At 38.2% G+C, this 24,317-nt stretch overlaps 1 protein-coding gene across 2 annotated transcripts; it reads right to left on the reverse strand.

Annotated features, from left to right (window-relative positions):
• Positions 1 to 461: 461 nt before the first annotated feature.
• On the reverse strand, positions 462 to 8,246 carry LOC109705874 (putative UPF0481 protein At3g02645). 2 transcript variants are annotated; one of them, XM_020226653.1, is made up of 2 exons: positions 8,176 to 8,246; positions 462 to 2,073 (listed from the first exon to the last, which is right to left on the reverse strand). In XM_020226653.1, exon 2 carries the CDS (start codon positions 2,048 to 2,050, stop codon positions 560 to 562), a length of 1,491 nt encoding a protein of 496 aa, XP_020082242.1. In that variant the 5' UTR covers positions 2,051 to 2,073; positions 8,176 to 8,246; the 3' UTR covers positions 462 to 559. The 2 variants fall into 2 exon arrangements, with proteins under 2 accessions (XP_020082242.1, XP_020082243.1); XM_020226654.1 differs by having other exon boundaries at positions 462 to 2,076; positions 8,176 to 8,245.
• Between the last annotated feature and the right edge of the window lie 16,071 nt (positions 8,247 to 24,317).

The following is a 24,317-nucleotide window of genomic DNA, read 5'->3' on the forward strand; positions in this document are numbered from 1 at the left end:
TAGAACTACCAAACCCGTAGCCGTGCTGGGCTATTTCTATCGAACACGGTGAACCAATTACCGTGTCTAGACACGGTGATTCGTTCACCGTGTTCAATAGAAATACCGTCCGCCGCATACATTGAACACGGTGATTGGTGATCCAATCACCGTGTTCAACTTAAATAGCCCTCCCCAGCCGTGCCCGCGTGGCACTGGCGTGGCAGGGCCAGCCGTGCCCGCGTGGCACTGGCGTGGCAGGGCCAGGGCTATTTTTGCAAATAAATTTTGGACAGGGCTATTTTTGCAAATAAAATTTGTTAGGAGGCTATTTGCCAAAAAAGCCCATTATTCTAATTTGATTTTTTCAAAATAATTAAAGTTATTTGAACTTAATAAAATTACTAACATGTTTGATGAAATCTCCAACTTATTTCACCAAAATTATTTAATTTTAAACATCTTAAAATTAAGGTGCCGATAAAAAAAAAATTACAGGGCTGAGAGACTATTTCATATTTGCCTATAATTTGACGAGGTCTATTTATTTTTTATTTTATTTTATTTTTTTGTGAACTCATTAGCTTTTCTTAGGCCTATAATAGGAGAGCATGCCGTATAAGGCCTGAAGAAATGAGAGAGTGAAGATCAGGATAGCGGCGACGAGCGAAAGACCGACCCAGAAGTTAGGGCAGTACTGCAACATGAAGTCCCCGCACCATTTGCTGATTCGACTGTTGTGATGATCGGTCACGTCCGTGTAAAGTTTTCGTAGAGTGTCGGGCATCTCGACACCTTCGACCTCCTTATTCAATTCCTCAAAGAATTTGACGATTTCGGCGTCCTTATAGTTGGTACTCGCAACTATCCCTCTCTCCCTCAGCAGCTTCACGTCGTCCTCGCGCTGCAGCATGCAAGACATGCACGCCGTGTAGGCCGTGAAACAGAGCACGCTGTTTGCCGGAGTCGCCTCGAACGCAACGAGGTTGCGGAAGATTGGCTTGCTGTAATTGTAAAGCTGCAATACGGGGATATTGATCACCCCGGATACGAACGTCAATCCGCGGTTGAATGTAACGTGCAGGCTGCTACCCGAGTGTTTCTTCTTGAACTTTGTAGCAGATTTTTGAAGCTCCGTAGCGCTGGGAATATATAGTTGCAAAGCACTCCTGCTATCTCTGTCTTCGAAGTCCATTTGGTATCCTTCCTTCGGTATTCGAGACCAGTGAAAAAGGTGGAGCAGATGGTGGAACTGATAAGGCGCGCCCCTACTCGTTTCCACTTCATCGCTCCTCTCTTCTTTTAAAAGACACAGTAGATGCCGAAACCAAGGCACTCTAATACTCATTACCTTTTCTTTGTTCTTCTTGGGCCAGAGATCGTCGAAGCAACACAAAGCTAATTCTTCGATCGATTCCTTACGGATGCTGCTGTCTTGAGGGAAGCAATCTAGCAGTGTCTCGATGGTGAAGAAGGGAATCTGGTTGTCGACCGTCAACAAGTCGAGCTTGATCTGCTCTGTGTGCTCCCTTATGTGTAGATGCAAAGCAACATACTCCGGGAAGAATTCAAAGGTCAATAGCTCCGTCTTGGAGAATGCATCCATCACGAATAGTATGAAGGAGCTGTCGAGCAGCAGCTTCCTTGGGAGTTCTTCTCTGCTCCATTCGCACAAATCTTTGTCGTAGCAGTTGCGAACATCCTTTTCGTTCCATTCCATCTCTTCCAGATACTTCTCTGCAACGAGCCCAAAGTACCGGACCATAAACCTAGTGATCTTCAACTTGTAATCATCGTCGAACTTCAGCCGGTTCTTGCAGTTGCGGTGGTACGGCCCGATCGCCACTGCTGTCGGCTCAGGAGGTCCTCGACCATCTGCTTTGCGCTCGCACTTGAAGATGGTACGGCCGCCGGAAGCATCTCCGTAAATCTTATCTAATGAAGCCAGCCCTTTCTCCTTAAGATTATCGTCCACCTTTAGCTGCTCCGTCAGCCACTCTCGGTTCTTTTTGCTGGTTCCTTCCTCCCCACTCTCGATGTCGACTAGGGTTGACTGGCTACCGTCGCTCATGCTGCCGCTACAAATCCGTCGGTCTGCTACAACAAATTAAGCAATATATTAATTCTTCGGGGTTGAATTTAATTTCCCCGTGCTTAGAGTTGCTTGGCTTTTCCCAAATGCTGCTACTAGAAAATTCCGGTGTAGTGTAGTTGCCTACTAATTGCACAAGGGCTCTTCTATTTCGGCAAGAGAATGTTTGGTATATATATCATGTAAAACTCTGTAAAAAATAATTAATGTTTGGATAAGAACAGTTTTCAAATTAAGGTAAAAGTAGTGTATGTTGACCTGCTCAACTATATATAGACTATTCTGAAATGGCCCCTTAACTTAAATGTTTTTGGATTAGGAACCCTTAATTCTAATAATTAGGTCATTTTAGTTTTAAAAAAGGTAATTCTTATCAAATTAATAGGTGATTTTACCAAATCTAATAATTTTAATCACTGTGAGTAAATAAAACTAGACTAATTAATGATTACTAACTAATGGAGTCAACAAATGTGATAAAAAGAAATAGAGTTGAGGGGTCTCAATTTAAAATATATATAAAAGTTTATAGGTCTATTTAAATAAGAATGACCTATAGTCAAGGAGGTCCGCATACATTTTTACCCACAAAAAACACCCATCTTTCTCTCTTCTTACTAATAGTACTTGAAATGAATTTGAGGTCTTCTCAAGTTTCAATCATTTTGATTAAAGGGAATGCTTCAAACTACTGTAAAATTGTAATTATATTTAATGATAAATACTGTTAAATTTAATGAATTTGATGATTTCTTAGCAAATAAAAATGTTGATTTCAGCATCCATAGGTACATTTAAGTCATTAGTTCTAAGAAGTATTCTAATTTAAATATCTAAAATAAAATAATTTAAATCAAACTAATTGAAAATTCGGAGATGTGTAGTAGTGTAGTCCGAACAAATATATTGCTCAGGAAAATATTTCAAAATAATCAACAGTGGAGGGTTTCTTTTGCCATTTTATCTTTTACTATGTGAGAGACGAAAGAACAGTTGCACAGGGAAAGTCATTGGTGCACAAACTATGCATCTCATCGTGGACCGTTCAAGAACAGTGAAAAGTTTTTTTTTTTTTTTTTTTTTTTTGGTCAAACCAGTAAAACTTCTTCACGGAAAAGTATTTTAGGAGAAATCAAATATGTGAAAAAAATTTTTGAAGCCCAAAATTATTTTCACGCAAATTTTTCTACAAATTAAATAAATTCTGAAAGAAAATTAGAAAAGCACAAAAATGTTCATGTTATATTAAATATGATGAGTGCGGTAAACATGCAATGTTTGGACGAATTTTTTCAGGAGAGGCCTTGGCTGCTCAGTTGTTATTCTCCCCAATTAATTGATTTTTTTTTTAAATCTTGAGATTTTCCAAATTGAATTAATTGTACCTCGATTTTAAAATACGGACTTGTATTTTGAAAAATATTCACTGCGATCCAGTTGGTTGTTGTTTTTGACCTCCAAATATCGTGCCTTCAAGCTAGATGTTTGAAATTAGGGCCTATGACCGACCGTCCCCAGAGCAAATAGAAAAAGACTTGGTGCTTGGTATTCGAGCTTCCAAGTTCGAATCCTAGTTGATTCATATTTCCAGTTAAGTTTATTTCTAAATAAAATAAACGAAGCGAATAGCGTGCTACCTATCTCTCAAAAAAAAAAAAAAAAAATTGGGGCCTATGAACAATAGGAAGTAAAATAATAATAATAATAATAATAAATTGATTTATGCCTGTATCAGCAGTATGTCAGAGATTTAGAAAATTTCATCCAGTCTTTTGTAGGCAATGAGGGGTTATACAACTGCTGTAATCAATACCTCCATAATTGCCAGCAGAAATCCAAAGTTCATGGGCAACCCTCGGGTTCATTTTGTATTACTATTGAACGTTTTCTTGTATCCTAGTGGGCAAGTTCAATGTATCTAAATCTATCAGTAGGAGGGTTGGCTAAGACCAAAACAGGGGGAGAAGAGAGAGTGTATTATGTAATTTTTTTTTTCTAAATAGTTGAATTTTTAATTTTTGCAAAATATCTATACCTCTCTCTAGTTTTTTTCTTTTTTGAATTTAATCTTTGAGGCCGCAGAGGTTTAAATTAGTAAAGATCAAGACAGACTTATCCATCTTCGAACAGAAAAACAAATGTCATACGGACTTTAACCAGCAAAATCACTAAGTCCATGACAAATAAGTTCTAATAGATCTTGTACCATAGAGAAACATCTAGAGATTGTCGACTCCAGCTAAAAGCAAAAAAGAAAAAAATAAAATTGAACCTCAAAAACATATATTCTATTCCTTCAAAAAAAAAAAAAAAAAACCTACTTCAGTGCTTTCCAGAATAGCATAATTAAAATAGAATTTTACAAGATAGTACTGCACCCTATTATAGAGCCAAACATATCGTTTTATTTTTTCTTTTTGAGAGAGATAGGTTGTATGTTACCCGCTTCGTTTATTTTATTTAGAAATAAATTTAATTGAAAATGTGAATCAACTAGGATTCGAACTCGGGATCTCGAATATCAACCACCAAGTCATTTACCACTTGCGCTAGGGACAGTCAGCTATTTATCCATGTCCTGTATCAAGAGGAATAGCCATAGATTGAAAACATTCTTCTTTGTAATAGTTGAACCGCATGCTGTGTCTCGAAGCGATTCTATTATGTGTCATTTAAGACATTGCCGCAATAATTAATATAACAATTTTATATTAAAATAACATCAAAAAAATTATTTTTATATTTGTTAGTAGAAGAAAGATATGTAATTGAATATTGATATTCGTGGAAATAGTATATATTGCACTCAGTATTTTTTTTTTTTTTTTTTTGGTGTTGACAAAACCCTTATGCATAACCCCCTTGTGTATGCACACAATCTATATAAAACTATGAATCCTATGTCCTTAAAGTTAATGCGGCCCAACCTCCTTAATTTCGGGTGTGGGTCCCATCAAGTTTCTTATTTTTTAAATTAATTAAAATTTTTCTTTGTCATTTTTTTTCTATGAATAGATCATCATCCCTTTAATCGGGGGGTGTAGCCTCACTACTCCTTAAATTAAGGGTGTAGGTTCCATTAATTTTTTTATTATTTTTTTTAAATTAATTAGAAGTTCAAAGATTAGATAACTTAATATATCTAAGAATTTAGAAAGTTAGAAATATGAAAAGTCATATATTTTAATAGAAAAAAATCAAAAGTCATCTTAGAATATAGAAGGTCAATTTAGAGGATATATAAAGGGTTGTATTCATACTAATTTTGGATGAACAATAAATGATATACTAAATACTGTTTACTTTGTCTCAAGAAAATTGGCCGCATCTGCCTATAACGATTAACTATATTTGAAAGGTTATTTTTTTATTTGAATTTGATACTTTATTTGTTTACTCAGATTTTTCTACCGTATAGTATATTTTAAATTATGTGGGATTCAACTCTTCCAATTTAAGATAATTTTTTTTAGAATTTCTATATTTTTTTAATATTTGTTTTCAGCATTTTGGTTACTATGTTATAAATTTTTATATATTTTTTTTTGTTTACAAATCATAATATCTCAATTGTATAATGATTTAATTTGTTTACAAATCATAATGTCTCCATTGTATAATGATTTGATTGTGTTGAAAATTTTGATAGATTTGTTTATATTAGGGTTTAGAATTTTTAACATGATTAATTATTATGTGGCCTAATACCATACTTAGTGTAATCTAATGAATATGTGGCCTAATACCATACTATCGTGATGTTTCAGTGTAAAAAATTAAAATGTAAAAAAAAAAATCTTCATACTTTTCAATATACTTTAAAATTACTAAAATTTTTAAAGTAAATGTTTACTCTCTACAAAATAACTTATACAAATATAAAGATCTAAATTTTAAAAAATTATAATATATCTATCCACCGTATCGCGCCGATCACTATACTAGTAATTAACAATAACTCCGTGTTAAAGGAGACCCGGACATGCTGGCAATGCCACGCGGCATTGCCAGCACTGGATTGGACTTCTACAACAATGAGATAATATATTCATGAATGAATAGTCTATTCAAAAACTGCAAGTTGCTCCCTAGCTAGCTATAAAAGCTACAACTAATCATAATCTATACCTCTATACCTCAAGTATAAGCCATGCGTCTCTGCTGCATCGCTTCATTTCCATTCTAACATCTTTCTCTCTCCCCCCTCCTTATCGTCAGACATGGTCGATCGAAACCATGTCAAGAGGCAAGCTTCTATTGCAGTACGTTTATTCTTTGATGGCATTTCTCTTTTGTTGCTTCGTGTGGTAAATTTCTGAAGGTAAAGTTTGAACGTAATTTTGTCGATATGTTAGATAATTTTTTCCGTTCAACAAATCTGAAACTGTTGTGAGATTTTCATCTTTCTCAATAAGGGCAAGGCAAATGATTTTCAATCAGTTATGTTGGCAAATAAATAGTTGCTTGATTTATAATTATTCAGTAAAATAGACAGACAGTCCTTGTACTACTATTATATATGACTCAATACTATTCAAATAGTTGCTTGATACCGACCGTCCCTAGAACAAGTGGCAAAGGACTTGGTGGTTGGTACCAGAGATTCCAAGTTCGAATCCTAGTTGATTCATATTTCCAGCTAAGTTTATTTCTAAATTAAATAAACGAAGCGGATAGCGTGCTATCTATCTCTCAAAAAAAAAAAAAAAAGAAAAAGTTGCTTGATTTAGTTACGTGATCACCATATTTTCGGTTATATATAGAGAATATTTTAGTTGCATAGCGTGCACTTATTTTTTCATGGTATGTTTGATAGAATTTTCACTTTGAAGTTTTTCTAATACATGTCCTTACAAATAAGCAAAATTGTGCAAACACCAATGCCAAGTTTGTACATGATATGCATGCCCTTGAAATGTTGCTTCTTTTTTTTTTTTTTTTTTGCGTGCGTGGGAATGGAACAAAAATAATTTTTGCCTATGTATTTTTCCACGTGTGCATGAAGCAGAACATTAGTATACCCACACATTATAGATAGATGTTGAAAAAATAGAAAATGCGCAGCCAATTTCCTTTTATATGGTTAGGTATAGAGGTCATACAAACTTAGTGTCATACTCCAGCAGTTCAATTCCAAATAGTATATGAATTAATTATACTTTTACATGTAATAACTATAGTATACTAGCAATTGTAACTTCAGCTCAAGTACTTTAGACCATTTACATGCCTTAGTGTGCCTCATCAAGTAACTAATAATATTGGCTGGTTGGATTGTTCTACATGATTTCAAAGCCCCTTTCCAGGACTAACAACTTAATTTCTGCTATTAATTTTCCAATGTCCCTAACATTGAGCACATATTTATTTAACAAACAAAGTTTTAAGCATTATTTTCTAGCGGCATAAATATGGTCTCACAGAAAAATAGATATTTTATATATATGATACGGCAGAATTTCTGTTATGCAGGTACGTATGTTGCATTCGTGGTCAAAATACATATATGGGCACTAGGGGGGGAGTGTTGACCTGCGCAAGAGTTTCTAGAGAAGAAGGGATATTGTCTAACAAAGAAATTAAACTACTATACATATAGTGTACAAAATCTTAAATTAGAAAAAATGGTTACTAATTACCTCTTGAAAAAAGATATGAGTAAACTTCAAATACCACCCCTATGGTTTCGCATTTTCTCATTTTAGTACCTGTGGTTTAAAGTGTATTAATTTAGTACCTGTGTGGTTTTATTTTTCTTTTTTCGTTAGCCCTTCCGTTAACTTTTCGTTAAATCATGTACAAAAAACTTCAGATACTCCACCTATAGTTTATCGAATATTCACTTTAGTATTCTTTAATTTTAACTTTGTCACTGATTTAACGAAAAAAATTAGTGGAGTAAATAACAAATAAAAAATAAAATAAAATTACAAGATACGAAAGTGATACACTTTAAACCACAGGGTACTAAAGTGAGAAAGTGCGAAACCATAGAGTGATAGAGATGGTATTTGAAGTTTTTACAAAACATATATAGAAGTAAGTGATGATAATAGACTATGTTAGCTGCGCAAACAAATAAGATGAGGGTTTTGGGCACGTACCTCTGTGAAGCTAATTTGTATATTGTTACTATATAGGGAGGTTCTTCTAATTACTCCGGCACCTTTGGAGCTGTTCCATGCATGCGTTTGTGTATAATATGTATATATATATAGATATATCCTCTCTTTACATACATGGGACCGAAACAATGCACTGGACAACGTGACTTAACACAAGGGAAACGAATAGAATGGTGCGACGGAATTAATAACCTTTTCAATGAAGCACTCAATGTTGTCTTTTGTTCTACAACGTACGTACCTCCTTGTAATCAACACTAGAGAGTAAGTAGGGCATCTGCTTCTTTGGCACTAGTAGCAAGTAAAGTGGAATCACCTATCATTAATGCTCATTAATTAGCTCTCTCGATCCCAAATTTTGCCCTGCTGCTGCTTCTACTATCCGCAGCAACATTAATCTTGAGTAAAGCTAGCCTCCTCAACCTTCGATTACGCCACTTCGAGTTAATAATAAGCTTTTCCATCTAGCCTCCTCAACTATGGGACATTTTGACATTTCCCCCTCAACTTTTCTTTTTTCATTAACGCACTGCTAACTTTTTTTTTTTATATCAAAATTGACTAAATTTACCCTAATAACTTAGGACTTTTACATGATGATATTGATGATTTGGTAAGATTTAATAATTCTTGACTTTAAAAAAATTAAATAATTTTAATTACTTTTAGCAAATAAACCTAGAATGACTAATGACTGATTATTTATAGGGTCATTAATGTTATAAATTTGTTTTACCGAAACATACTAAAGTAGCTCAAATTTAAAATAGTTGGAAGTTAAAAAGTATAAATTAGGATAAGTAAACTTTCACTATAACAAAAGCGGTCTATAGTGACATTTTTAAATGTAGGTACATGTCAAAAAAGTGCTGCTAGCTAAAATTACCGACACTTTTAAAAAGTGTTGCTATATGTGAGGTCGCTAGATATATAGTGACAGTTAAAGAGTGTCGCTATAACCTAAAAGAGTGCTGCTATTTTACCAACACTTATTTAAGAATTTAGTAACCGCCAAAACTCTATCTCGTTGGCTGCCGTGGCGGAGGATGACGACAGGAAAGGCTCTTCGTCTAGAATTTTAGTAGATTGAGTGAAGAGAGAAGAAAAGATGGTAATTGTTTTTTTCTTTTTTTTTTTCTTTTCTGTTTATAATCGGGCCAAATGGACTGGGTGTGGTGGGTTGAGTAGAGTAATCTCTTATTCTTGGTTGGATTGGGCTTTATATTTAGGCATTAGTAGATATTTTTTTTAAGTTTTAGTATAAATGGGACACTTACTCAAAAGTGTCCCAAACATGTGTCCCTATAACCTAATTCTGTTGTAGTGTTTAGGGTTCCATTTCAAGATGGCCACGGGTCTCCATACATTTTTAAGCATTTTTTAAGGCAAAAATTTTTGGAGACCCAATTTGAAATAGAATCGTCAACTTTAATTTTTTGATTGGAGCTCCCTAAACTTCTAATTTAATTATTTGAATTTTTATTAAATTTAATGACTCTATGAATTATTAGTCATTAATTGGTTCAGTTTTATTTGCCAAAATATGATTGAAGCCATTAGATCTATTAATTAAAATTTCTATATTTTTGGACTAAAATTACTCAATTATAAAAAAAATAAAGATAAAAGAAGTCTCACTTAAAAAAAAAATGAAGGTGCCATTTCAAATTGTCCTATAATTAAGGGGGCCTCTATTCATTTTTACCACTCCTTAATTATGATGGACCTACTGTATAAGGAAAGTTGGCCGAGAAAAAAAATGGCCCAACTTATGCTTTTGTGGTATGGGATTAATATGGTAAATTACTAGTTTTGCCCTTTAATATCCACCGTTAGATTTACACTTGTGAAACCACAGAGAAGCAAATGCCAAACTATAAAATTTTGAATTTGAATCCCTAGCTCTAACCTCCTAGTATTATTTAAATTTCTCATATATAATTGCAAAGTTTTGAATAATCAAATGTCTAGGACAATCCTGCTAGGTTACTGAGGTCGAATGTACTTGGACAATCAAAAAGTCTTGAGCCCAGATATAAATAGTGTTGAATACAAAATATTATTTTCTAGTAGTTTAAGCTTAAAAAAATTAATAATTATTTCGTACAATAATTTAACATTACTGTAAAAAATTTATTATTTCATATAACTTGATCGGCATTACTTTAGAAATAAAAAATAGTTGTTCTATATAATTCAACATTACTCTTCCAGGTGGACGAATATATGTAATTACCTAATCACGTAATTAAATCATGTTTTTTTTTTTTTTCTTTCTATATTTATTTTTTTGTCATTCAATATTTTTCCTTTCATATATTTGTGATAACAGTGCATCGATTAGTCCAGTTCCTAACAAATTAAGGCCCTAAATTTAGTACGGAAAAAAAGCACACTTCAATATCATCTTCTCCTCCTTGTTTTCTTCAATGTGAGGCTTTTTCTTTGGCTTCATTGTTAATTTACTTATACTTTTATCTTCTTCAAGATTGTGCTCTTTTGTTATAACTACTCCTCTATCAACGCCAAAAGTAGGCATCTACTTCTTTAGCACTAGTGGCAAGTAAAGCTGAACAACTTAATGATTAATGCTCATTGTAAGCTTTGCACATTTGGCCCTGCTTCTTCCTTATGTTATCATCAGCAGCAGCATTGTCCAATGAAGCATTTAGGTAAAGAGAATAGTGAGGAGCATTTTGCTGCAACAGAAAAAGGAAATAAAATTTTAAAATAAAAGATTCAGTTTAATTAGTTCTTCTCGTTATTCTAATAGCATGTCACACTCCAATAATTTCACATCAGATATGAATGGGAATGTGATTGGGTATATAAGAGACTTAGACATTAGTAATAATAACTGGGCTTAAGCATTTTGAGCCGGTGGTTTGGACCCAACGAGTTATTGCTGCTAGTGGGCTGGGTCGTTACATTTGGTATCAGAACCAGTTTACCAGCCAAAAATGTGTGGCGAATCTCGGCTGAGGTAGGGTCTGAAAGACAAGGTGATAGGCTATGCCGGAGTCTGAATGACAAGGTAACCGGCTATGCAAGAGTCTCGATGACAAGGCTAGCGAGACGAGTCTCACATCGCCTGGTGATCTTGGGTTCTGTGTGTGATTGAACTGACGAGGACGTCAGGGTCTTAACGCGGGGAGTCTGTTACACTCCAATAATTCTACACTGGATATGAATGGGAATGTGATTCGGTATATAAAAGACTTAGATACTAACAATAATAACTGGGCTTAAGCATTTTCAGCCGGTGGTTTGGGCCCAACGAGTTATTATTGCTAGTGGGCTGGGTCATTACATAGCATTATTTAGATAGTATTTTATTAACAACAAAGCCAAATAAGTAGTTAAAGAAGAAAGAAAAATAAGCTGGATCACCTTAAGGGTGCGTTTGGTTCGAGTTATCCTGGCAGGATTACAGGCAATCCTACCAGGATAACTGTGTTTGGTTAATCCGCTATGTAATCTAGTCGTTAATGTAGCATTACAAATCGAGCAGGATTACATCGAAAATATTAACGGGAGAGGGGTCGTGTATCTTGCATTACTGAAACCCGTTAATACTACATACTATGTAAAATGACAATTTTACCCTCCAACGACCCTAAATCTAATTAACAGCATTATTTTCATCTCTCTCGCCTTCCCCCTCTCTTTCGCACGCCGCTTTCTCTCGCTCTCTCTTTCTCTCGACGTCTCTCTCTCTCTCTCTTTCTCTCTCTCGCACGAACACCTATCATTTTCTATTACGTCGTCCTCCCAGGTAATCATCACGATCTCCTTCCCTCCATTCGTCATTTCCGCAAAAAATAATATTCAAATGACCACAACAAGGGCAATTTTGAAAAAAACTATACTTTTATGCCAGGATTACTAAATTTTATAAACTGAACCAAACGTATTAATGCTATAAACACTGTAATCTAGTATTACATTACTGCATTAAACCAAACGCGCTAATGTAACATCAGTAGTTATCTCACGCCGAAATCCAAGATACCTGGATATGTCGAAATACTTTGTAATATTATATAACTCGAACCAAACGGGCCCTAAAGACAAAATCTTCTCCTTTTCTTCCTGAAAATGAGGTTTTTTTTATTTTTTTATTTTTATCGCTCTTCATTGTTAATTTATTTAAGGGTAAACTTCTATTTGCTACCTTGTGCTTTAGCTCATTTTTATTTTGCCCCCTCATGATTCAAAAAGGTGTTGTTAACTATTCTATAGTTTATTTCCATTTTTATCCAAAAAAGTTACCATCAAATAGGATGACAAAATAATTTTTTTTTAAAATACTATAAGGTAGTTAAGTGTAACTTTTAAAACTGTTATAGAAAGTTAAAATTGTATTTATTATGTTCCTAATTAGCTTGCAAAGGTTTAGGCATCTTTTTTTAGGCGGCTTTTCTTATTACATATTTTATTATAGAAGCATTTATGTATAAATATTTTTATAATTAATTATGAAAAGGATGAGAAGAATTTATATTCTCTTCTTCAATTCATATTTTCTTCTTCATGCATGGTATCAGAGCCAAACCCTAATTCTAGGGTATAGTGATCCAGTGCTGCCATTTTCCCTCATCGAATCTTATCGGCGTTGCTTGTCCTTCTTTGCGGGTGCATATTTACTCTCTCATAATAATTTACTACTGCTACAGTAAGCTCTAAAGTACTGCTACAGTATGGCACTATAGTTGTAAGGACTGAGATTTTTACAGTGCTACTAAACTCTCTATTGACGATGTTTATGTGTGTAATTTAATTACATAAGCACTCGTCAAGTTTCAGGAAAAAATGAGCTAGAACGGAGAAGTTACGCGATTATTAGTTTTCACTTAAAGTGAATAGTAACCCGATTTTTTGGAGAAGTTACGAAGTAGAGTTGGCTTTCGGCATGTATCGGACTCCGTTCATAGTGATCCAATAGCTCGTTTCGACCGGTTCAGCTATTCTGGAACCAATGGCACTGACGGATTTCAGATCTGATGCACGGTTTTCGAGAGAAAGGAGTTTTACCGAAAGAGGGTTTTCGCTCTTTGCTTTTCTGTGCATTCTAAAGCTTCTCGTACTTCGTGCTTGTGACCTGGAGTAGGGTGAAGAGTGTTTCGGGTCCCTACTAGTGGTAGGGAAGTCAATTTCTAATACGAAAGTTGGTTTAATGGGTTTACACATTGGTATACGTGCGATGTACGGATTAATTAGAGAGCGGATGGGTTCCGTCGCGAATCCGTGACCAAATTGGATGAAACGAAATCGTAGTTTCGATGCCCCCGTTGTACTGAACGCGATGGCTCAGTCGGATCGAAAATCCGACGGACGGATCTTCGGGAATCGTGAAAAGTCCGCTGAGAGGTCAAGTTGGCAAAATCGATTATTCGCGAAAAGGTCCAATATTTTATGCGTGGTCTTGCACGAATTCGAGCGTAGAGGGACTTATGCACATAATACACGTGCTAGTAGGGGACCTAACTGAAAATATGTGGCTTTGAGGGGGTTTCTTGCAATTGGCATCTAGTATATAGGTGGCAACTAGGGTTTCTAAGATCCTTTTGCTGCCCATATCTACTCATCTAACCCTAGCCGCCCCACCTGCAATCCTGCCCTCCCCGTGCGCATGCTCCGGCCGCCGGCGAGCACCTCCGGCCGCCGGAATTCCCTGCATCACCTCTCTCTCTCCCTCTCGGCCAACCTCTTCACCGCATTGTGGTTGCGGACCCTAGAAGCCACCCTAGCTCGAGCACCATTATCCCCTGGCCGAGACATATCTCCCCCGTCTCCTTCGCCGGCCCTGGCCATCCCCGTACGCCGCGGGAGCCACCTTGCTCCCTGCGGCCAACCCGCAGTCACCCGGGCCGAGCCCGGGTGATTCCCGCCTCCGCGCGCCGCCGCTGCTCCTCGCTGGCCGCGCCGCCCTCCTGGTACCTCCGGTGACCTCCTGGTCGCCGCCCTGTCGTCTCCGCACGCCGCCGGCCGCTGCTCCGACTCTCTGCGGCCGCCCAGGGCTTGTGTGGGCCGAGATCTGGTCATCTCGACCACTGCGCGTCGCCACCGCCCGCAGCAAGGTGCGCCGCCCTTCCTCGGCCTCCAGCGATGTGACGTCGTCGCCCCGACCCTCCTCCGGTCGCCGCAGTGGCCGCCGCCGCCGCTCCCTCTCCCTGCGGCCGCGCAAGGTCTGTGCAGGCCGAGCCACACCCAGCACCGCCGCCGCCGCCCTCCGCCGCTGGCTGGCGTGAGCATAGGCTCCGCCTGGCCGGCCGCACTCGTCCGCCGCCGGCCTCCCTGTCGCCGGAGCTCCCTGTTGGCCGGATCTGGGCCGTCCTCTCCTCGGGTTAGGTGACTAGGGCATCAATGCCCGCCGTCGTCGCCGCCTCCCGTCGCCTGATGACGCGAGCCCCGGCCTCCTCTGACCTGGAGCACCTTCCCCTGGCCGGCCTGCCCGCTGTCCGGCCGCCGCCGGCCACCCCGAGCCCTGCCTAGCTCCGGTAAGCTTGTATTGCAATTATTGTGCACTGTTTGGGGTTGTGTTTACTGTTCCGGCGACCCGAGGCTGTTCCGATGCCTCCGGAAGTGAGCACGGTGATCGTCAGTCAGTGCTGATCACAGTGCTCACGTCAATTGGGGTCAGCGAGCCCCTGGTTAGCGAGATAAGCATGTTTTTCATGCTGTGCGCGCTGTTCGCAGATTTTCGCGTCACTCCCGCGCTCTCCGCTGTGGCCGATATTGCTCCGAAAGCTGAGCACGGCCTCCGGCAAGTCGAAACCTGTCAGTGGGTATATTGACTCGGCTGATTGACCTCTAGTTTGCGTAAACGAACCATAAAAGCGCCGAAATCGCATGAAATAATGTGATTTCGGGTATTCGGAAGGGCTTTTATGCAACTTTGTCCGTCGTGGCTGCTGTTGACAGCAAGTATGGGCTGAGGATAACCTCCGGACTGATTGTCCAAGGCCCCGGACCTTTGCGAAGACCGAAAATGCATTTCCGGAGCGTTTTTCGGCGAAATCCGCCGATAGAACGCGTTTTCGATTCGGAATTCTTCCGACGGTACTTGGGGATCTTTTGTTTCATCGCTGAGCCTTGTTGGCTGGTCACCCGCATCGTTTCGTGGGTTTGGAAACGACGGGTGAGCGACGGTGAAGTTCCGGTGCGGTTTTCGGGACTTCCGGTTTGTTCGGTAATCGGTTTTGGAAAATCGATTCTCGTGGGCTGAATTGTGGGGTTATGCTTTTAGGGTTTCTTAGTTGTGGGTTAGACACTAACCCAGTGGATTCCCCATAGGTCCTGTTGACGTTCTTTTGCAGTCAGGAGACAGGCGCGACAGTTGTACAGGTGGGTACTTCGATCCGACGTTGGTACAGTGGTGCACGCTCGGTGACGTTTCCTTTACCCTTGTTGTTTATATCTTTTACCATATATATGTTGAGCCTTGCACCCATGCTGTTTCCTTATTACTCTACTTAGTTGTTGCCAGGTGTAGTATCATGTGTAGGAGTAGAGTAGACTTTATCTGTATATGATATTTATGATTTGGTTGGTCTGATCTCCTATGTGATCTCCATGACCTGGTTGGTCGACGTTACATCTCCTACACTTGTGACCTGGTTGGTGGTTTCTTGTACCTCGTATCAGTGACCTGGTTGGTCGGACCTTTGACTTCTGTGGTCCGATGACCGTTGAGGTCGGTGTACTCTGAGAGGTCGGATTGTCGGTTAGTAGCCGACGGTAGTTCTAGATTATATACTTGTGACATGATTGGTCGAGTTCATATCCTATACTTGTGACATGATTGGTCGAGTTCATATCCTATACTTATGACATGATTGGTCGAGTTTCATACGCTATACTTGTGACCTGGTTGGTCGATTTGGTTACATGATGACCCATGCGGTCGATGGTTCCATGTTGATATCATGCTTAGGAGTAGAGTCGACTTATCTGTTCACTATATCTGTGATTTGGTTGAGCGGTTTCCCTATTTTGATATCTATGACCTATTCGGTCGAGTTGCTACAGTTCTATCTTGACATACGTAGCCGACTAGTTGCTGATGGCCTATACGGTCGGTGTGCCCTGAGGGGCTGGATTGTCGGCTGGTTGCCGACGGTTGATCATTGAGCATATTGCATTGATCGCCCGATACTCGTCGCATTTCACGAACACTGGCGGTCTGATCCACCGCAAGGAGTGTTCTTTTCCGAAAAAGTGGTTGAATGGTGACAACCCGTGAGCCCTAAAGGGGTTATATGCACTGGAGAGTAGTAGTGGCACTGGCTTGAGGTCTGCGGTGCTGACCAATAGAGCATTGGTTTCAGATTGGGTACTTTTGGACTTCTTGACCGGTTGACGCATATGTCTATAGTAGCAGTCGTTGCATGCATAGTTACAGTTCTTACTTTATAGTTGTTTTGCTACTATAGTAGATATTCATGTATGCTTTCGGTTCCAGTTACAGTAGCGATAGCCGTTATTCAGTCTAGTTCTTACTTTCTGTCAGTTTATTGCTACTGTATTTAGTATATCTGCTCATTATCTTACATCTCTTTCGTTTACTATTGTTCCTACTGTATTTCCACTGACCCGTGTTGTTGTATAGCTCTTCCTGATCCGGTGAGTACTCCTCGCCTTCTTCGGCTTGCGGTACCCACTGGGAGGGGAGACATGTTTACATGTTCTCACCTCCCCCATCATTTTTCAGGTATCGCAGGCGATGTGTATTGGGACGAGATGCGAGATACGTATGTAGCAGTTGATAGATCTTCTGACCCAGGTTGTTCGGTTTAACTCTTACCCTTTTTATTTCTGTTGATATATAGCTTAGAGTGTTTATATGGTTCAGTATTTTTATTACATTTGAAAATATGGGTTTTCATGAATGTAATAAACTGGTTTGTGAATTTTATAAAATAAAAGGTTTTCTACCCCTCGTGGTAGCATTTAAAAAAGATAAAAGTTCCTGTGTAGGGAACAGTTTTCAAAAGATTTTCTGTGGATTTTGCATCTTAGTATTTCAAAACCTGTTTCTGTTGTTAGAAACATTTTAACTGATAGATGTAGATTGATGTTTAAATATCGAATGTATAAATATGAATCTGTGGTGAATGGTGTATGAATATATATAACGGTTGGTTATTTGTATGTTCATTTGTTGTGGTTGTGCCTGGATAACTTCTTGTACTTGTGCGACGCTGTGCAAATACAGGGGAGACTCTGTCCGTGTGAACAGTAGATTCCCTGTATTTTTGGCGGATCTGGCATACTCTGGGGTCAGGTTTTCAAAAAAAAAAATTCAGACGCTTTTCCGCTTTGTTTTAAACTGAAAAGGGACCCCGGGGCGTGACAATAGTAGCAGTACTATTGCTATAGTACTTGCTTGTCTAAATTTAATTTTAATTATGATATTGAAGCATTAATTAATCTAATTAATATATTTAAATAATTATTTTTTTCTCAAATAATAAAACAATTAATTAATTTATTATTTATAATTATAAAATAAATTATTATTATTTTTACTTATTAATAATTTATTTATTTATTTAATTATAATTAATTAATTATTAGTTAATTTTTTAATTTATAATTAATTAATTTATCATTAATTTATTCTTAATTAATTAATTAATTATAATTAATTAATTTATTTATTATTATTATTTATAATTATTTAATTATTATTTAATTAATTAACTTAATATTGATTAATTAATTTTTAATTTATATTTATTAATAATTTATTATTTATAACTATTAAGAATTTATTATTATTAATTAATTAATTTATAATTATTTAATAATTTATTATTTTTTATTATTAAATAATTAATTAATTAATAATTTTATTATTAAGTAATTAATTTATAATTTATAATTAGTAATAATTTATTATTTATAATTAGTTTTAGTTTATTATTTATACTATATTATCTAATTAATTTATTACTAATAGTTTATTACTAATAATTTATTATTAATTAAAATTTTATCATTTATTATTAATTAATTAATTAATTAATTAATTAATAATAAGTTAATTAATTATTAACTAAATAATTTTTAATTTTTAATTTTTTATAATTTATTATCTAATTAATTTTTTATTTATTAATTAATTTATAATTTAGAATTATTAATAATTTGCTATTTATAAATATTTATAATTTATTGTTATTTAATTACTTTATTATCTATAATTATTAATATTAATTTATTATTTTTAAGTAATATTTTGATGTTAATTAATTAGATAAAGTAATTTTAATTTAAAATTATAACTCTTATTCCTTTGTTTCCATCTAACCATCCAAATACTTTTTATCTTATTCTTAGGAACAACCCAATTTTTATCCAAACGCAAAATTAGTCTAGCTTCTGCTTATATCTGAACTTGTACTTATCTATGAAATAATCAGTTCTTATTTATACCCGAACCAAAACACAATCTTATAGTATAATAAAAATAAAAGTGAAATATAGTAAAATGCAACTTTCCAAACTATGGATGACAAAGGAATATATATATGTATGTACGGAAATATGTACAAGACCCCCGCACTTAGCTCGTTTGCAAATTTGATAACTAAATTTTTAATTTTAACTATTTGATTTTCAAAACTTTATTAAATACTTTAATGGGCTCCTCTTATTAAGTAAAGCTACTAATTGAACATCTGTTTTATTGGCATGTCTTGTGTATAGTTTTTCAAAACTTTAAAATCCGAAGAAATCTAATTTTCTCTTCTAGTGATAATCATTAATTACTTGTTGTTTAAAGTTTTGCAAGATTATGTACAATACAGACAACCAAAACAATTGTAAAATTAGTAAATTCGATTGTAGAGATAGCATATTGCATTATTTGATAAAGTTTAGAAAATCAAATTGTTAGAAATAAAATTTCAGATGCCCTCTAGTAAATTTACTGTAGTTTAGGGGTTGTTTGTAGATTTACCAGCATATATAGGTGTACACTTTTCATTTATTCTTAGGGTAATGGTAGCTGAGAATGCTATATACGGTCTGCAGGAGTGTGCGTAAGAAAAGTAGGTAAGAACCGGCGAGCTCAACCTTTATCCACGGGAAGTTCCCATACCATTGGCTTATTCGACTCCTGTGATGATTGTTCACGTTGGTGTAAAGTTCAAGTAGAGTCATGGGCATCTCGATACTTTTGATCTCCTTATTCAATTCCATCTCGATACTATGTCGGCGTCCTTATAGTTGGTACTCGCAACTATCCCTCTCTCCCTCAACAGCTTCACGTCGTCCTCGCGCTGCAGCATGCAAGACATGCACGCTGTGTAGGCTGTGAAGCAGAGTACGCTGTTTGTTGGAGTTGCCTCGAACGCGATGAGGTTGCGGAAGATTGGTTTGCTATAATCGGAAAGGCGCAAAGTAGGGATATTGATCACCCCAGATATGTTCTTCAATCCACGGTTGAATGTCATGTCCAGGCAGCTACATGAGTGTTTCTTCTTGAACTTTGTAGCATATTTTTGAAGCTCCGCAATGCACCAGTATCAAAAAGCATATGATTTCTATTACCAGAAATTAAAATGATACCTGCCACCACTCGGTCGGCTGCTGTAGAGTCCTCCACCTGAGCTGCGTAGATCCTGCCACTCGGAGCCTGCTGTCGTCGCTCACCCTGACGCGGTACAGAAGCTCTGTCTTCCGGGCAGTAACTCGGTGCTGCGCCAAAAGATTGCTCGGATGCTGGCTGCACTGATGCAGTAGATGATGCTGGAGAAGCTGCTAGATGACAAGCTGACCTCATGTCCGGGCTGACCACAAGTGTAGCAGCGGCCCTCTCTTTGCTCACACTGTCGGGGTCAGTGTGGTCCCCCACAGATCACGCACTGCAGCGTCCTCAATGACGGTCCCTGCTGATGGGATCCCGTGGAACGCTGACGCACCGATGACCCACGACCCTGAGAGCGAGATCGTGGAGGTCTCGGTGGACGTCTGCTGCTCGTTTGTCCTCCGTCATCTTGAAAAGGGCGCTTCTTGTCCTGGCTCTGCCCCGGTGCCATAGTCCGCTCCTGGACTGATATACCTCCGTGCTCCACCCAGAGTGTCTGCTGCACAGATGCTCCTAGCTCACTGCCCGACCACTGAGTAACAGTCTCGCACATCCTCTGCAAAAGTACACCCTGCTGCTTGATCACCTCTGTCAAGGTAGCCAATTGCTCTCTCAAATCAGGGGGTGCACTCGCCTCTGGTCGTGCACTCGACTCTGCCTGCTCAGGCATCTCAAGCGGTGCGACACGATCCCTAGTCGACGGTCGACCTCGGTGACGATACATAGCTGAAAAGAACAGAGTAGGGTCAGACAAAACACAAACACTCTCGACCCAATCAAACAAAAGTCTGGAAGGTGGCCCCTATTTCTCCTCAAAATTATGTCATCTGTAGCGAACATAATTTTTCTAGGCCGAAACAGACGCTCCTTCAATCACTCACTACGCTCTAGGAGGAGTCAGAACAATCAATCATTAACTTTCGCGATAAATCACGCCTCTCGCATCTTGCCCTCCTAAGGTTTGCCAATCTTAGGGTTCCTAGGTCCCAACGACCTAATGCTAAACTCTGGTACCAACTTAATCTGTCACGCCTCGGATTACTCGTTTTTCCGGGCACGCTAACAGACCCGCCGTATATATAGAAATTTTTTCTGTATACGAAGCGAAAAAGTAAAAGTACCTGTAATCAAACAATACTACAAATAGTAGTATAGAGCTGCTAGAAAACTAAACCATATATAAAACAGTGGTTCGATACATACATATCATCCTGGTACAAAAACACTCGCTCCAGCGAGGTACAATATCAGTATGTAAAGAACTAAAAACTACAACTATCTGTAGCTGGTACTCCTCTAGCTCTGGCTCGTCTAGAAGGGCTCTAACTCGTGACGCCCTCGCCACGATCTGAATAAGTAATAGCAGCAGCCGAAGGCAATGGCTCTACAAAAACAGGGGTAACAACTGGGCGTGAGAACTACTGCAAAAGAAGTAGTCCTCAGTGGGTACCGCTCTCAAACTCATCGGCTCACCCACTAAGTCTACATATCTATGCTCAGTGATAAAAAAGGAAGCTGGAACAAATCTACGGCTATATGCCACTATCCTATCATGAACCAATACTACTATCTGTAATGCAACCTCAGACTCAAATCCATAGGGACTGTGAACACACCTGTCCCAGGGACTGTGAACACACCCGTCCTGCCTGTCGAATTCTAAATGCTACCTCCACACTAATCAATCCGTGGAGAGCAAGTCCAACTAGGACACTACACAACGCAAACGCACAAAGCCTGACTCCGGAGTGGCACTCGTGGGCGCTACCCAACCGAGTATGCAAGCGTATCTCTACTAAGCTCAATCAGGCTCTCACAGGCTATAACCAAGTAAACAGGGTCCAACTGGTCTAACAATCAAAACTCACGTACCCTCGGCACAATCTGATGCAAAACCTGCAATCTGGGTCTACCGTCAACCCCGACGGCACCCGACAGTCCGAAACAGCCTAGACACTGCTGTAAAAATAAACTTGGCATCTCCGCACGAGCATAACTGCATTCTACACTATCTCAGGTATCTACCGCCAATAACTGCGGTGATACAGATCAACTACAGCTCCTAAGCTTTCAGCGTATCAAATGCACACAACAGTGTGGATACTATCCGCGACAGCTTCAGAAACTATCTGCGTATCAAATGCGCACTAACAGCGGGGATACGAAGCACAATAGCTTCAGAAGCTATCTGAATATCAAATGTGCACTGACAGCGTGGATACGAAGCACAAAATCTTAAGAAGCTAACCGATAGTTTATAGAAAAGACTGTGTAGAACCTACAGTTGAATATTACCTAAGCTCGGCATCCCGCACGAGCGTAAATGCATTCTAAACTACCCCGAGTATCCACCGCGCTGAAACTGCGGTGATACAACAAACCACGGCTCCTAGAGCTAAATCTGGTAGTTTAAGCATATGACAAGGTAGAATCGCTGGTTTTCTCCTAAGTCAAATTTTCAAGTTTAAGATATATATTTTATCGAATTACTACATCATGCTCCAAATTCAGATATCATTTAATATGTTAATCAATGAATTCGAGCTAAAATATGATATATAGAAGTTGAAACTATACATGTCTACTATGCGTATGCATAGGAGGCAAAACCGATGATTAACCCACCTTCAAAGCAATTCCACGGCAACAAGAAGGTCTCGAAAAGACCAGGAGGTTCAGCCGAGATCACGCTGCAACAGCAACAATACTTCTCCAAGGCTCTACACATGGAGAATATTATAATTCCATCAAACTTACGAAATTCAGCACTTAAACTTAACTTTTCCTCAAATACAATGCTAACATCACCTTTCAAATCCCAAATCAGGTGTAGCAAAGTCCCAAAACCAGTAAACCAAGATGGAATATAACCCTCTGGTCCAAACTCAATTTCCTCCAAGGATCTGAACACAAAAGCATAAAAAAATGCATAAATAACCCAAAATTTCAGCACTTAAGTTTACATCCACCAACTACAATGTCAAAACTCACCTAATCACCTTCAAATTAGGTAAGGAAGGTCTCAAATCCAGTGAACAATGTTGGAGTAAGCTTCTCTGGTTCAAAATCCCATTTCCCCCAAAACTAGCATCAAGAAAATCCAAAAATCATACATTCAGCTCAATGTTGCTAGCAGCAAAGTAAAACGAGGAATTGACCAAGCTAACCTCAACCAAAATCTATCAAATTGGGCTCTACAGATTTCTCTTGAAGTCTAGAATCCAACAAACTAAGTTTCGTGAAAAACGGTGTTTTCTACGTCGCACACGAGCCAAAACGCTGACAGTCGCTGCTGGAAAACTGCTAGAACAGCACTCCTCAATGAAAACTTGGTGAACTTGAGCAATTTTGGAGAAATTAGAGGGGTTTGGATGCAAAATAGCCTTCACTATGAAAAGAGGGAGAAAAAAGGTCACAGGGGTCGAGTTTCCCCTATTTATGGTGTGCTGAAAGGGTCCAAAAAGCCTCAGGAACAAATGCTGCTAAACTGCACTATTGCAGAAAAATCGAGATCTGGGCGCCCTAAACCTAGTTTTGGGCGCCCAAAACTTCCAGCCTGCACAAATAGTACCTCGGTTTCTCCGTCCGACGGTCTGTTACACCGCTATTTGGTTCCAACGGATCTCACCTACCATACCCCACGTGTCAACACAATCGATATTTCCAAAATAAACTTCCGGACCCACATCTGGGCGCCCGAAATATAGGATCCGAATTGGCTTCCAGTTTTGCTCAAATCAGCACTCAAGTTCTGGGCGCCCTAAACTCAATTTCCGAGCACCCTAAACTGGAGCACTCAAGATCTGTGCGCCCTAAACCCATTTCTGGGCGCCCTAAACTGGCAAAACTCCAGTTTTGCTTATTTGAGTGCGCCAAGGCATTCATTTCATGCAGAAACGACTCCGACTCAGTCCGACACTCTCTAGATGTGTTGACCAGTCACTAGTACTGTAGCCAATCCTATCCAAACCTCTAGAACCACTACATAAATTATATATAATTATTTATTTATATAAAAATAAAAATTAAATAAATTATATAAATATAAAATATATGTATTCGAGCTGTTATCGAGCCGAACACGAGCGAGCTGACCCTAGCTTGTGTTCGGCTCGTTTATTAAACGAGCTGAAAAATCCAGCTCGTGTTCGGCTCCACACACACACACACACACGTCTTAATACGATGATATGATAGCTATCATGGTTTACGAACGTACCACGATAGCTCAAAAGTTGACAATCACGAACGACGACGTTAAAGACGTTATCGTCGTCATCCCTCTCCCCTCCCTTCTTCTCTTCTTTTCCCCTTTTCTTCCTCTTTTTATTTCCTTCTCTTTCTTTTCTTTCTTTCCTTTCCTTTCCCTTTTATTCTTCTTTTTTTTTTGGTGAAAGAAGAAACGAGAAGAAGAAGAAGAAGAAGAAGAAGAAGAAGAAGAAAGAAAAAAGAGAAAGAAACCAAAGAAGGAATCTTTTTAGACTCTCCTTTTCTCTCTTTCTCTCTATAAATAGTGAAGAGAAAT

This window comes from Ananas comosus, unplaced genomic scaffold, assembly GCF_001540865.1.
Source record: "Ananas comosus cultivar F153 unplaced genomic scaffold, ASM154086v1, whole genome shotgun sequence".
NCBI classification, from domain to species: domain Eukaryota; kingdom Viridiplantae; phylum Streptophyta; class Magnoliopsida; order Poales; family Bromeliaceae; genus Ananas; species Ananas comosus.